The 15,513-nt window shown below is 41.6% G+C and overlaps 1 protein-coding gene across 7 annotated transcripts in view; it reads left to right on the forward strand.

The window, feature by feature from the left end:
* PARD3B (par-3 family cell polarity regulator beta) overlaps positions 1 to 15,513 on the forward strand; it is a 2,197,040-nt gene that overhangs the window by 613,910 nt on the left and 1,567,617 nt on the right. For all 7 annotated transcript variants that reach the window (XM_069733662.1, XM_069733664.1, XM_069733663.1 and 4 more), the window contains exons 6-9: positions 3,541 to 3,627; positions 11,611 to 11,736; positions 12,088 to 12,443; positions 12,932 to 13,071. In XM_069733662.1, the coding sequence (XP_069589763.1) occupies positions 3,541 to 3,627; positions 11,611 to 11,736; positions 12,088 to 12,443; positions 12,932 to 13,071 (709 nt within the window). The remainder of the gene's footprint in view (positions 1 to 3,540; positions 3,628 to 11,610; positions 11,737 to 12,087; positions 12,444 to 12,931; positions 13,072 to 15,513) is intronic.

The following is a 15,513-nucleotide window of genomic DNA, read 5'->3' on the forward strand; positions in this document are numbered from 1 at the left end:
TACTGTCTAGTACCCGTTAAACCAAGATCCTATGAATCAATTCGCCCATGTCTAATGCCAAAATCTTTCATCTCCACTTAATATTTCATCATATTCTTTGTAGTTATCACTGTATATAATAAAGTGTAATATACAATTTTAGAATCAATTTCATTACTGTGTGGACTGATCCATTGCTGTGGCCAAAACCTGTTTAATGAAGCATCCAACATTGTTCCAAATCCATTACACCATCGCTCCGCTGGAGTGGTGCCACTAACCTAACTTCCCTGCACTTGGTGTCATACTGCTTGAGTCGGTCTTCTGCAGTTTGTGAAATCACAACTCAGTGCAAGTCTATGTGAGGCCAGAAGGAGGACCTCAGACGTAGGACAGAGACAGACTGCTGCATTGCTCGTGTGAGGCTCATGTAGCACTGCACGGACTGGCCCCACGCCTCTCCTGACATGAGTGTGACAGCGTGATGTGTTTCTATCCATCTGCCAAGCTCAGGTCAGGAGAGCAGACAGCCAGTGCAAGGTTTATGATGCGATCCTCCCACAACAAATACCGCAGTCTGTCCCTGCCCTTACACTGAGCGCTTGGGACCGTTACCTCTAACGTATGGTAAATCAGAAGTTGTGCTCACAAGATGGCACATCGGAGTGGTGCTTTAAACATTCTGTTACTTTTACCATATTAAAACACAAGAAACACACATCACTATTTTTAACAAATAGAAATCATTTTTAAAACAATCATATAATACAATGATTCAAATAATCGTGCTCCACGTAAAAACTCCAATGTATTTTTAAAACCAAACCTGACATGATTCCTGCTGCTTTAACGGAGGACAGCATGAATCGGACACAGGCTGTGTTATTGCAGCCATGTATGAGTAGCTGTATGTGATGTTAGTACAGGGTGTATTTTACTAAACATGATGGGGCCGACTCATCAAAGCAATTTTGCCAAAATGTTGTCATAAATTACTTTGAAAAGTAAAAAAAAAAAAATAAAATAGCAATTTGTTGTTGTGCAAAAATGTAGCATTATTTCCATTTTCATGTCCGCTTTTCCCAGCTCTTCCAAAATGGGCATATCTGGGGCAGGAGGGGAGTACGGCAAGGGCGTGAAGCCGATGCACGACGCAAGTGTGAAAGTAGCCTTAAAGAACCAAGAGTGTCTGACTCCAACGAGACATTCTTGATGAATCGGGACCTTCATGTATTTTGCAATACTTTTTTACATAGCACTGCTTCTCATTTGACTGTATTGAGTACTGGCACCGTATACACCTGGTACCGTATACGATTAGAAAATATAACTTGACCTCTGTTGGGAAATTAAGCTTTCCAATATTTGTACCTCTATGACATCGGAACCTTTGACAAAGAAATTTGACACATTTCTGTAAACCAGGAGTTATGTGTTTTTAAATCCCCCAGCCTTATTGGGCTGACCTTCAGTGACACAAAGACAGACTCCTGGCCTTTACAACAACAAATTCTAAATATCAGCTATACGAGTCAGCGAAAAGGCGGTGATCCTGCCATACTGTGCAGCGGTGTGATCACTCGGGCAGGCTGGTCTTTGTGCAGAGCGTAAGGCATTACAGCCATTGACTGCATAAGGAAATATTTCTATACGTAGAGCTGATCTTTTGTTATTATGACAGCGTGTTAGATAGCCAAGCAGGAACCTGGTGGCAGATTGCTTTTAAAAGTTAAAATTCAATGTTGTCTCCCAAAATGAAATCTGAAATATGAATTAAAAGTGTAATATTCTCTTCTGTTCAACTGTAGGAGAATCCTACAAACAAAAATAACGAATCATTAAATTACTTTGTTCCATAGCAGTCGTGGGCTGTGTGTATGGAACGCCCGGCACGGTTCATGCTGTGTATGGTGTTGTATGTGAATCCATGCAGGCGGCACTGGCACCATGACATTTCTCACTTACTATTTGATGAGATATCAGCACGTCTTTGATTAACCTATCAAGTGGGTTTTTTGTTGTAAAGCCTGTGCTGTCAAGAACGTTTTCTTTATTTCTTAAATGGGTAAATACCATAAATTGCCTGCAAGGGATGTTTATTGGCGATACTGGAATCTCCGCTCATTTACTTACAGTCATGAGTTTTCCTCCCATCGCATGCAGTTTATATTATTTTTGGCAGCACATTTTCATATTATGAAACTTTCTGAACCAATCTTTTATGTTGACTGAAAAGTTATATTTCTTCTTTATATCCTTTGACTTGCTGGATTATTGAGAGCAAAAATTTGTACAAATGATTATTTGGGCGAGTATCACCTATAATAATAATAATCTTTATTTTTTTATATAGTGCTAACATATTCCGCAGCGCTTTACATTTTGCACACATTATCATCACTGTCCCCGTTGGGGCTCACAATCTAAATTCCCTATCAGTATGTCTTTGGAATGTGGGAGGAAACCGGAGAACCCGGAGGAAACCCACGCAAACACGGAGAGAACATACAAACTCTTTGCAGATGTTGTCCTTTGTGGGGCTTGAACCCATGACTCCAGTGCTGCAAGGCTGCTGTGCTAACCACTGCCCCACCGTGCTGCCCAACTAGTGTAAGTGTTCTCCTAACCTTACTGTGCCTTTAAAAAGTATTCCTTTTTTCATTTTTCCTTATGTGACAATGTGGCTATATGCACAGGGCGCTATTTAGATGCCGGCGCAGCTGCCACATTTTCCTAGGAGAAGCCACTTCAGGAAAACACCAGTCATCGCTTTTGCCCGTGGCTTTACCATGCATCTTGTGGTAGCTTTCACCCTATACTGAATGGTAAAGGGTGAAAACTGGCACAATAAGTACCAAAGAATGATGATGTCATTTTTAAACCCGGAAGTAGTAAAAATAAGTGACGTAAGACGGAACATGCACACAGTGATATAATATTACTATGTTAATTGGGTGCCTTTGTGGCGCTTCTCCAGGCAGATTGTGGGCACAATTCTCCTGAATGACACTGTGTGCCCATACCCCTACTTGCTTGTGGCCTAGGTGATTTATAGTTGTACATGAACATAAAATTAGCTCTATTAAAAGGAATATATGTAGATAGCTGGAGAAAGGAGTTGTGACTATGATCACACAATGCAGCATTTCTTTCACTGAGCAGCCTTATTGTGCCACATGGGTAGGTAAGAGGCTGAATTAAGGCCTCAAATGAAGTGGCGTTAATAGCAGCTTCTGAACACACCAGTAAATTGACATGACCTCTTTCTGCAGCAAAAGGTTGCTGGCCTTTCCAGAAGTGAAGGGGTGAATAATGAAACCCTCCATCAAATGTGTGCGTGAATAGTGATCAAAAGTTGGTCAAGCATGCCAGCTTCTCCATTATATAGAAATGTTCATTTCAGTCCCTTTGCTCAATGAGATCTATTAGTTTTGCTGCAATGAGCTGTCAAGTAATACCATTAGCCTCAAGAATGTACTAAATGCCATTCACATTTTATAATAGTCATTTTCTGCAGCTCCCACCTTAAGAAGACCAATGTTTTTCCTTTTTCTTTTGCAGTGAGTTGACAAAAAAAGTGGAAATTTCCGGGGATGATGGACCACTGGGCATTCACGTTGTGCCTTTCTATTCTTCTTATAGTGGACGGTAGGTTTTTAGTCGATGTCTTGAGTTTGATATCCCTGAGTAGCCACTCACTTTCTAATGAAGAACATTTTTACCTATATGGAGCTCGTAAATATTCATGTTTCATATCAGGAGAGTTCTTTTTTTCATGTTGCAGAGACAGTAGGCATTCCACAAAGGCAATCTATTCCTGTTTTATTGATCAGTTTCGTGGTATAAGCACCGGCATATTAATATTTTACATACTGTATATAATGTGTTACACATTTACCTAATAACCATTTTGTAGCTTTGCCATAACCGATTCTTGTTTTGTTGGCTATATGCCCATTTTTTTAGGCTATATGCCCATTAGGGTATTAGTTGCAAATTAATTTCAGATGCTCTCCTAATGTAAGGTATCGTGCATGTGAATGCTTCTATGGATTTCACTCGTTCATATGCGGCGGCTCATATCCATGGCCGGATCTACATTGTAATCCACTGGATAATCAATATATAATATGCATGTGGATTTTAGACCCCTTGCAGGACCTCACAGTGATTTCCACAATTACATCTTTGCGCTCTTTTGCAATATCTAACTTAACATATTTAATCAAAGAAATTTGGAGGGCACCATTGCTATAACGCCAAAAAAAGTCAAAGGTGCATCAAAACTTTGGCATACTGATGACTTCAAAGTCGGAAGAGAAAGAATAGGGGCTATGCACAAAATGCAGGCTTGAACATGGCATATTTTCTGTTGTTCTAGCACAGGGGTCCCCAACTCCAGGCCTCGAGGGCCGCCAACAGTGCAAGTTTTCAGGATTTCTTTAGTATTGCATCGGTGGTAATGTGATCATCTGCACAGGTGATGATTCCAACCCCTGTGCAATACTAAGGAAATCCTGAAAACCTGCACTGTTGGCGGCCCTCGAGGCCTGGAGTTGGGGACCACTGTTCTAGCATGATGCAAGAAATTAAACACATACAAGACGTTATAAAAAGACCTAAAAATGCAATGTATGCACACACACATATCCAAAGAAAGCCACCCCAATAAGATGAATTCCTGTCCCCTACTCTCAATAAGAATAACATATGGAGCCAAATGTAAAGGAAGTTGCAAAAGCACATGAAAAATTCAAATCACCCAAAAAACTAAAAAATATCAGCACTCTGTCCAATCCATAAACTGACCCTGTTAGGGTACAACAGATATATAATGATCCATAAGGGCTGGTGTTGGGCTCAGTGGTGCCTTTTTCTTTACTCATTTTCCCCATGTGTAGACAGGAAGCTATCATTTATATCCTAGAAACCTTGATTTAGACTTTCGTCACACACCGTATGTTTCCTCCCCACTCACATGTCCATTACTATAAACTGCTGACAATTTCTGGTGCGGAACTTGCTCTTCAAATTCTCATGAAATCCACCTTGTCTGATCTCACCCATAGACTAAGTGCACAAGGGCGCATAGGATAATAATTTGTTTTTCTTCCAGAACACTCTAGATACCCTAATTTTTATACATATTGTCATCTGCATGTAATCAGTTTTTATACATTAGCAATTGTTAACATTTACAAGAACAAATAGTTTGCTATGCTAAAGAATTGCTGTGTTTCCATAAAAATCGCACGCTAAACAGCTGATCCACATGGGATCTGAATTATTTGTATTTTTTGTGCACTACTTTAATAGACTAGTATCATTAACATGTGAAAGAGACTAATTCATGCTGCAATTTTTTTCACAAGCCAATTACCGTAAGTCGGCGAAAAACCAAACCTCTCATCTGAACAAGAATCGAAGAAAAGGAATGTGCAGGATACAAAACATCAAGATAAAATGTATAAACTGTTATTACATGCCACTAAAAGAGTATAGGAATATATAAAACCACATATATAGTAAAGCCAAAATACACAAATAAATAAGAATGCTGGGTGAGCCAGAAAGACAGAGAGGTTTCACATGTACCCATTCAGATGGAGACGTTTATTCTCAGCGAGGTAAGGCAAGCGTAGGACCTGGTAGAAGAGAGATGCCGTAAAGGGGCTACCAGGTACACATAAAATTGGCCATTTTTATGCGCTAAAAGCTCTCATTTTTCATATTTCTAGTGCAGTAATGCAGTTCAAATTTCGTGTTTTCAAGTTTACATGTTTTAGCGCTGCAGTGTGCTGCCTTATTTACTTAACCAGAGAGACAGTAAGTTACAGCTCTCAAAAATAGACAAAAATAACATACCCGTAACTATGAAACTTATCTCTGCAGTGTACTCCGAGTCCTTACTTATTTTCGTTTGCTTTTTAGAGATGTACCCCACTCCCAAAAATCGAATAATGTGCTTGTTAAAGGGGATTGTGCACATTTTTTTAAATGTCTACTTTCCTGTATAAAGAGCACAAGATCTGTCCATGAGTGTTATCTTATATTGGAAAGGAATTTGTAGATTTACTCCGCGCTGCCGCAAGGATAAATTCAGGAAAAGTATCAAATATTCTCAGTGTTTTTTTCTACGCGTTTTCGGGGGTCTCATGCTCCCTTCATCAGGAAATACCACACAATATGTCCAGGCATCACAAGTATATAGAGTTTAAAGAAGACGCTCATGAGTGTTATCTGGTATTGGCTCTCGCCTCCATTGTCCTCGACAGGCATGAGGCACCGACCATATACACAAATTGTGGCTAGGGATGTGCTGATTGTACAAGATTGTACAAGATTGTTATTCCTGAAAATCCCCTTTACTAGAAACAAACCTAGATTCACACAAGATGGTATTGCTGGGGATAGTTTCACAACAATTCCAACCAATAATTTGCAGGGAAATCTGTACCCGTGGGGAACGGTTCTCACCCATGCGACGTACTGTAAAGTTATTTGTGTCAGAGAGGGGCAGTCATGTGTAATGTGCTTAATATTGTCTCCCCGACCCACTGATCTGTACATACGCTTACCGCCTGAAATGAGTGTAGAGGGCTGCACCCACGGGTCTGTAAAAGTGACAGTCGCACAGTGTAGTGAGTGGCAGAGCCACCTCAGAACAACGTGAAATTATAATGGTGGAAGTCTCCTGGCAGTAATACTTTAATAGAAACATTTCCTGTTCTATCTTCTATGAACAACTAAAGCAAAAAGAAATCTCATTCTTATGTTTTATAACGAACACCTCAACATTGAAATTGCAACACCAAGAAAGAAAAGAAAGGAATTATGTAAATCACAGGATAGATAGACATGTTAATGTTATGCAAATTTTGGAAAAATGTAAACACAATTTTCAGAACCTCTTGTTTTTTGTTAGTATCAAATTATTATGCCTTGGCTTCTATCATTGAAATTATTAATGGTTGTCTGAGGAATTGTCTGCCACGCCGAATGTGCTTGAGTAAATAATCAAGATCCACTGCTGGCAGCTCCTTTTGCATTTGTAGACCAATTATGTCCCAGATGTACTCGATGAGAGACAAGTTCGGATATGTTGCAGGCCATGGTAGTACGTTTAGGTCATGCAGGCATGTGGCATTTGGTCTGGCCTTGTGCTGAAAACGACTCCTTGGGCACTTTGAAGCGAGAACACTGCCACTGAGTCTTTGATTTATCCATTCTGTACATAACCTGAAACTGTATGTCACATACCAAGCCTAACAGTGACTACACAAATCATCATAAGATGTTGTCACAACACTGGGCAACGAGCCAGACATTCAGGTTTTCCATTGACTTCATGCCACCCACCGCTATCGTTGTCCAGAGGTCTATCCTCATCAATGATGAGTCTCACTTTTGTTTAGGATGCACGGATAGCCACAGAGTTTGTAGACCAAGTGCACAATACCATAAAGTGATCATCTCAAACGAGACGATTGGTTTGGTCATTGAACGTGTTATATAATCATTTCTCCAAAGTGTCCTAGGAGCTGTTAGCTAACACAATGACTCCAGGCTACATGTTTCTTGTACTACTACGAGCAGCCTTCATGGCCCAAATGTGCTACCGTGGCCTGCGACACCTCAAGACTTTTCTCCCATATAGCTCATGCGGGTTAATGTTGGTTGGCAATTGCAAGTGTTGTATGTCCGTGTCTGTGCAAGTGCATTGGGCGAGATGATGCACTAATAGCTCTTCAGCCTCATGCTAGATGTACTGCCATGTATCTGAGCTATCAATCACTTTGGTGTCGTAAAGGGATCAACATGCTTGTCATTTAAAGGGATACACAGATAAATAAATTGTTTGGAGGTGTAGAAGTTTCTGACAGGTTAAACCATTGCTCAGTCTTTCTGATCTTTGCCAAACAAGATCTTTCCAACTTTACAGAACTGTTCATGATAATTACCTTTTAAGCACAAATCATATATATAGTGGGAAGCTCTGTTTGTCTTGCACTGGGAGGGTCCTGAATGTATAGGGAATTTGTCTGCAGATTTTTGCTATTTAATCAGAGAGCAGTGAGACCCTGATTCCAGGGATGAGTCACTTATTGTGCTGTGTGTTGTAGTTTCAATACAATTAGTATTTTACCAGCAGGACATGATCACTACAGGGCTAAATGTCACATTAAGCCCAATCAGGATAATCTGTGAAACCCCGCCCACCACTTATTGGCAGCTTGCAGACAATTGGCAGGAAGCTGCCAATCAGTGGTGAGGGAGGAGTTATACACAGCCCAAAAATCTTAGTTCTGCTTTATGTATATCAGACAAAACAGATAATGCTAGAAAAAAAAACACCAAGCAGCCCAGTAAGTGATACATCCCTGGAATCCGGCTTTATTGCCCTATATTATGCCGCTCTCAGATAATATAGCAAAAACATGCTGAAAGATTCCCTTTACATCTACATGGAGTTTTTCTCTTTTTTTTTGTTTTTTTTGTTTGGGTTTTCTCCTTTTTATGTGGTTTCTTCCCACACTCCAGATGCATACTGTTTAATTGACATCCTATGAAATTGGCCCAAGTGTGTAAGAAATGTAAAATGAAGTTCTTAAATTGGTTTGTACATTTTTTTCTCAGTAGGAATGTCATGTGCGGAGAATTTTTACATGAGCAACAGCCAAAGACTTTACTGTGGCATCAAATATTAATAGTAAAGCCGCACCCTATAATGGCAATGTCTCTATGGACAGCAGAGTGCACGTCCTCACCAGGGGATCCATCCCAGTAGGTAAATCCAGAAGAACATGAAGAGAAGGACAGCACCACAGCAATTGTAAAAAAAACAGCTCCCGTATTTATTCTGCCATCTGCAACGTTGCAGATGGCAGAATAAATGCGGGAGCTGTTTTTTCACAATTGCTGTGGTGCTGTCCTTCTCTTCATGCGCTTCTGGATTTACTATGGCATTATCATATTGCAGTAATAATGCACATAACGTTACTCTGTATATGGATCTTACTCTGATCTATTTGTCAGAAGACTCAAATAAATCTACTATATAATTGTCTAAGGGTCACTTCCGTCTGTCTGTCCTTCTGTCTGTCACGGTTATCAGCGACCGGCACAGTCCGGAAGAAAATGGCCGCTCCTTACTCCCCGCAGTCAGTGCCCGGCGCCCGCATACTCCCCTCCGGTCAGCGCTCAAACAGGGTTAATGCTGGCGGTAACGGACCGCGTTATGCCACGAGTAACGCACTCCATTACCGCCGCTATTAACCCTTTGTGTCCCCAACTTTTTACTATTGATGCTGCGTATGCAGCATCAATAGTAAAATGATCTATTGTTAAAAATAATAATAATTAAAAAAAACCTTATTCTCACCTTCCGCCATCGCATCGTCTCCTCGGCACTGTAAGCGGCAGGTTCCGCTCCCAAAGATGATATGGGAGAAGGACCTTCCATGACGTCACGGTCATGTGACCGCAACGTCATCGAAAGTCCTGCGATCATACCAATCCTGGGACTGGACACCACACACAAACGACAGAACTACAACGGGCTCTTCGGATGGTGAGTATGTTTTTTTTTTATTTTTTAACCTGTTGCATACGTGACTTGGCAATATACTACCTGGCTGGGCAATATACTACGTGTCTGCGCTGTATACTACGTGCCTGGGCAATATACTACGTGTCTGTGCTGTATACTACGTGACTGGGCAATATACTACGTGGCTGGGTAATATACTACGTGGCTGGGTAATATACTACGTGGCTCTGTGCTGTATACTACGTGACTGGGCAATATACTATGTGGCTGGGCAATATGCTACGTGACTGGGTAATATACTACTTGTCTGTGCTGTATACTACGTGGCTGGGCAATATACTACGTGGCTCTGTGCTGTATACTACGTGACTGGGCAATATACTATGTGGCTGGGTAATATACTACTTGTCTGTGCTGTATACTACGTGACTGGGCAATATACTACATGGCTCTGTGCTGTAGATTATGTGGCTGTGCAATATACTACGTGACTGGGCAATATACTATGTGGCTGGGCAATATACTACGTCACTGTGCAATATACTACATGGCTAGGCAATATACTATGTGGCTCTGTGCTGTATATTACGTGGCTGTGCTGTATACTACGTGACTGGGCAATATACTACGTGGCTCTGTGCTGTAGATTATGTGGCTGTGCAATATACTACGTGACTGGGCAATATACTACGTGACTGGGCAATATACTATGTGGCTGGGCAATATACTACGTCACTGTGCAATATACTACATGGCTAGGCAATATACTATGTGGCTCTGTGCTGTATATTACGTGGCTGTGCAATATACTACGTGGCTGGGCAATATACTATGTGACTGGGCAATATGCTACGTGGCTGGGCAATATACTACGTGTCTGGGCAATATATTACGTGGCTGGGCAATATACTACGTGGCTGGGCAATATACTACGTGTCTGGGCAATATATTACGTGGCTGGGCAATATAGTACGTGGCTGGGCAATATAGTACGTGGCTGGGCAATATAGTACATGGCTGGACAATATAGTACGTGGCAGGGCAATTAGTATGTGACTGGGCAATATACTACGTGGACATGCATATTCTAGAATACCCGATGCGTTAGAATCGGGCCACCATCTAGTGTTTATATAAAATCGTAGAAACCTATGTTACTAGTAAACCACCAAGAAGTAATATAAGTTGCAGTGGGATTGTTGTGTTTTGAATATAGTTGGACAATTTACTGTTCGCTTCTCTCCATGATCTAATCCGATGAATAGAGCAGATTTGTCATTTTCTGGAGATGAACACATTCAGATGTCTGTCTTTAAGTGCAGAAAAATATATTGTAAACCATCAGATTTGCTTTATTTTCTTTCATTCACTTTTCAATGAAGAATATTCGGAAGACTTTTTTTTCAATCCCATAAATGTTTTCATTTGCATAATATTCTTACATACTGCAGCCTTGTGGGTGTAATAAATGCATGACTTCAGCTCCATTTACACCGGCCGATATCTGACACATCCTATCAGTACGAGTCCGTCGTTCACAATAATTGTGTAATGTGATTGGACTGAACAATGGGTCCAAAAGCGCTGGTTCTTGTGGCATTAAATTGTTTTGGTGAGCGAAAAGATTCTTGTTCAGTCTTTGAAAACTGTGTAATGCAAATGGAGGAGTTTGAAATACTAGTCCTACGTATGGTTGACCGTATTCCAGGGCGATAGTTCAGTAGCAGCTGGAGCACGGGAACGAGTACAAATTGGTAATTAGATTAAATGTTTTTGTATCAACAAAAATGTTTGTACAATACTTTATCAATTAATGTAATTGAATTTAGGATCTCTTGTGTTATTGGAACATTGAACACACACCATTGAATAGACTTCAGATTATCTTATGTGAACACAGGGTGTACTGTGTGATCTTATGATGTAACAATCACTATTCAACCATCTCTTTCATGATTTCCATCCTGTGTAATCACTTGTCTGACATCGTCTGCTAGTCGTAAGGTACAATCACGACATTCATCATTTAAACGATTTTCTGCTCTTGTAAACACACCCTTATTCTGACTTCACTTTCTTAGGGCTCTGGGCCTGTTTATACGTGGAATAGAAGAGAACAGTAGAACTAAACGAGATGGCCTTTTCCAAGAAAATGAATGCATCGTAAAAATTAACACAGTTGAACTTATGGATAAATCATTTACTCAGTAAGTACATTGTGCTATTTCTATATGGACCTTGTGCGGATTCACATAAAATAATGGAGAATGATGGCACAAAAGGTTTACAAACGTACTAAGAACCCTGCAAAAACAAATATTGTGATATAGGCATGTTAGGAGAGCACCCTGACCACAGCTCTGCACACATGTTTTATTAATATCCTTATGGGCTGTCTATTTGTATTTTATTAGAAATATTCTGTATATGGAACACTTTGGTTCCCTATATAGAATGAATAATTCATTTGTGAGAACGGTAATTTTACTAATAAATGTAGGTATTTTGATACCTAAAATTTTCTTCGTATACTTTTTAAATTTATATCTTGTTTGTAGGGCACAAGATATTTTTCGTAAAGCAATGAAGCTCCCCAGCGTGTTAGTGGAGGTGGTCCCATCTGCTAACCGTGAACTGTATGAGAAAGCCACCATTTCTTCTCTCTCGAAGTTGGAGAGTCATGATGATGACGATGATGAGATTCCCAATATAAAGCCACCTCCTCCACCTATCCATGGGAAGTTGAATACAAAGATGGTTGAGCAAAGTAATGACTCAGAATCTGCCCAGCCATTACATCCTTCACTAATTCCAGATTTGACAAGTCATGGTGCATACTCTCCTCCACCTTTGTCACCGTTGGGATTTGGGAGCAAGAGATATAATAAAAGAATAAGAATTGATCTGAAAAAAGGTAACTTCTATGGCGTGCTCTTCAATGGATTGCACTTTCAGGGCCCGATTCATCAAGACCAGCATTGTTTTAATGAGGTGTGCTGTAGTCAGAAGTTCCTAATTTATGAAGAAGCATATACCTCTTCTTGAATCAGGAACCCCAGACGAGTGACATGCGCCTTGCACAAACCCAACTCCAGTTCCTGCTCCAGTGTAGTGATCGTTTTCGCTCATAATGAATGTAGTGAGTGGTAGTCACCATGCCCTTGTCCCACCTCAACTCTGCCTACTTTGTTGAAAGTGAGCAAAAATAGTGTAGAATTCCAAAAGTCGCTAAATTTTAGCCCATCCTTGAGTTGTTCCAAAATTATGCGACTTTCCAAAGGTTTTTAAGCCAGAATTCAGCTTTGATGAATCGGGCACTATGCCTCACAAAATATTTCTAATTTTATTAAGTAATTGTTTGGTACATCTGTCACATTTTTCTGTTCTTAATTACCTTTCCAGGACCAGATGGACTTGGATTTACAGTTGTCACAAGAGACTCTACTGTACATTTACCTGGTCCTATTTTTGTAAAAAACATTCTTCCCAAAGGAGCGGCCATAAAGGATGGACGTCTCCAGTCTGGAGACCAGATAATTGAGGTACGTAGCCTCTTTGTTCTATTCTCCCTCTCTGGAAAACTACTGGAATTCAGAGGCCAAGAACATTCAAAATTCTCATTTAAATCTCATCATTCCTGGATTCATGTGTAATTTATTGAACATATATGGTTATACTGACTCATGGTAGGAGGAATGTTTCTGATCAGAACAAAATATCTTAGATAAGGCAAGATAAACTTTGGATTGTAAATGATAACGTAAACTTCTTAAAATGGAAAGATCCCTTTACAAGAACCGACCGGTGGCACTAAACGATCGATGTTCGGTAACTATATTACACTATACGTTGTACAGGATGGCGGATTATATTGCTTCAAGATCTAAGTCACTTAACCAACGCACCCTTATTTTCTCAAAAAATATTTTTGTTGCTGTGTTTCATATTGTAAGAGCTTGTTTACATCACTCAGCTTTCTCCTGTTGGACATTGTTTCAATATCCATTTAGTCATTATAATTATTCTTACACAAAACAGCAATTACATCATTATAAACCGCTCGGGTTGTGTGGCTATAAAAGCTACTACCCAAAAACATATTATTGGGTCCAGCGAGTCATCTATATACATAATTATATAAGGGGTACTTCCGTCTGTCTGTCTGTCCTTCTGTCACGGATATTCATTGGTCCTGGCCTCTGTCTATCATGGAAATCCAAGTCGCTGATTGGTTGCCGCAAAACAGCCACGACCAATCAGCGATGGGCACAGTCCGGAAGAAAATGGCCGCTCCATACTCCCCGCATATCAGTGGCCGGCGCCCGCTCCCCGCAGTCACTGTCCCCGGCGCTCCGCTCCCCGCAGTCTGTGTCCCCGGCGCTCCGCTCCCCGCACTGTGTCCCCGGCGCTCCGCTCCCCGCACTGTGTCCCCGGTGCTCCGCTCCCCGCACTGTGTCCCCAGCTCTCCGCTCTTCGCACTGTGTCCCCGGCGCTCCGCTCCCCGCACGCTCCATACTCCCCTCCGATCACCGCTAACACAGGGTTAATGCCGGCGGTAACACATTACGTTACCGCCGCTATTAACCCTGTGTCCCCAACCTTTTACTATTGATGCTGCCTATGCGGCATCAATAGTAAAAATGTCATATTAAAAATAATTTAAAAAAAAACAAAAAAAATGCTATACTCGCCCTCCGCCGCCTTTCTCGCTCTTCTCCACACTCCCGGCACCGCTCCATTGCAAGCGGCAGGTTCCACTCCCGTCCCAGGGCTGGTGTGGGACAAGGACCTGCCGTGATGTCACGGTCGGTCATGTGACCGCGACGTCATCATAGGTCCTGCTCACCCCACTCACACCAGCCCTGGGACGGGACCGCAAGCTGCCGCTTGCAATGGAGCGGTGCCGGGAGCGTGGAGAGGAGCGAGAAAGGCGGCAGATAGTAAGTATAGCACGACTTCAACGGGCTATAGGTGAGTGTATTTTGTTTTAAGTCTCTATACTACGTGCCACTGTGCTGGGCAATATACTACATGGCTCTGCTATATACTATGTGGCTGGGCAATACGTGGCTAGGCAATATACTACGACACTGGGCAATATTCTACGTGGATGGGCAATATACTATGTGGTTGGGCAATATACTATGTGACTAGGCAATATACTATGTAGCTGGGCAATATGCTACGTGGTTGGGCAATATACTACGTGGCTGGGCAATATACTACGTCACTGGGCAATATACTACATGGCTGGGCAATATGCTACATGGCTGGGCAATATACTACATGGCTGGGCAATATACTACATGGTTAGGCAATATACTACGTGGCTGGGCAATATGCTACATGGCTGGGCAATATGCTACGTGGCTGGGCAATATACTACGTGGCTGGGCAATATGCTACGTGGCTGGGCAATATACTACATGGCTGGACAATATACTACGTGACTGGGCAATAAGCTACGTGGCTGGGCAATATGCTACGTGGCTGGGCAATATACTACGTGGCTGGGCAATATACTACGTGGTTGGGCAATATACTACGTGACTGGGCAATATACTACGTGGCTGGGCAATATGCTACGTGACTGGGCAATATACTATGTGACTGGGCAATAAGCTACGTGGCTGGGCAATATGCTACGTGGCTGGGCAATATACTACGTGGCTGGGCAATATACTACGTGGTTGGGCAATATACTACGTGACTGGGCAATATACTACGTGGCTGGGCAATATGCTACGTGACTGGGCAATATACTACATGGCTGGGCAATACACTATGTGGTTGGGCAATATGCTACGTGGCTGGGCAATATACTATGTGGCTGGGCAATATGCTACGTGGCTGGGCAATACACTACGTGGTTGGGCAGTATGCTACTTGGCTGGGCAATATGCTACTTGGCTGGGCAATATGCTACGTGGCTGGGCAATATGCTACGTGGCTGGGCAATATACTACGTGGCTGGGCAATATAAT

Source organism: Ranitomeya imitator, chromosome 7, assembly GCF_032444005.1.
Source record: "Ranitomeya imitator isolate aRanImi1 chromosome 7, aRanImi1.pri, whole genome shotgun sequence".
Lineage (NCBI taxonomy): Eukaryota > Metazoa > Chordata > Amphibia > Anura > Dendrobatidae > Ranitomeya > Ranitomeya imitator.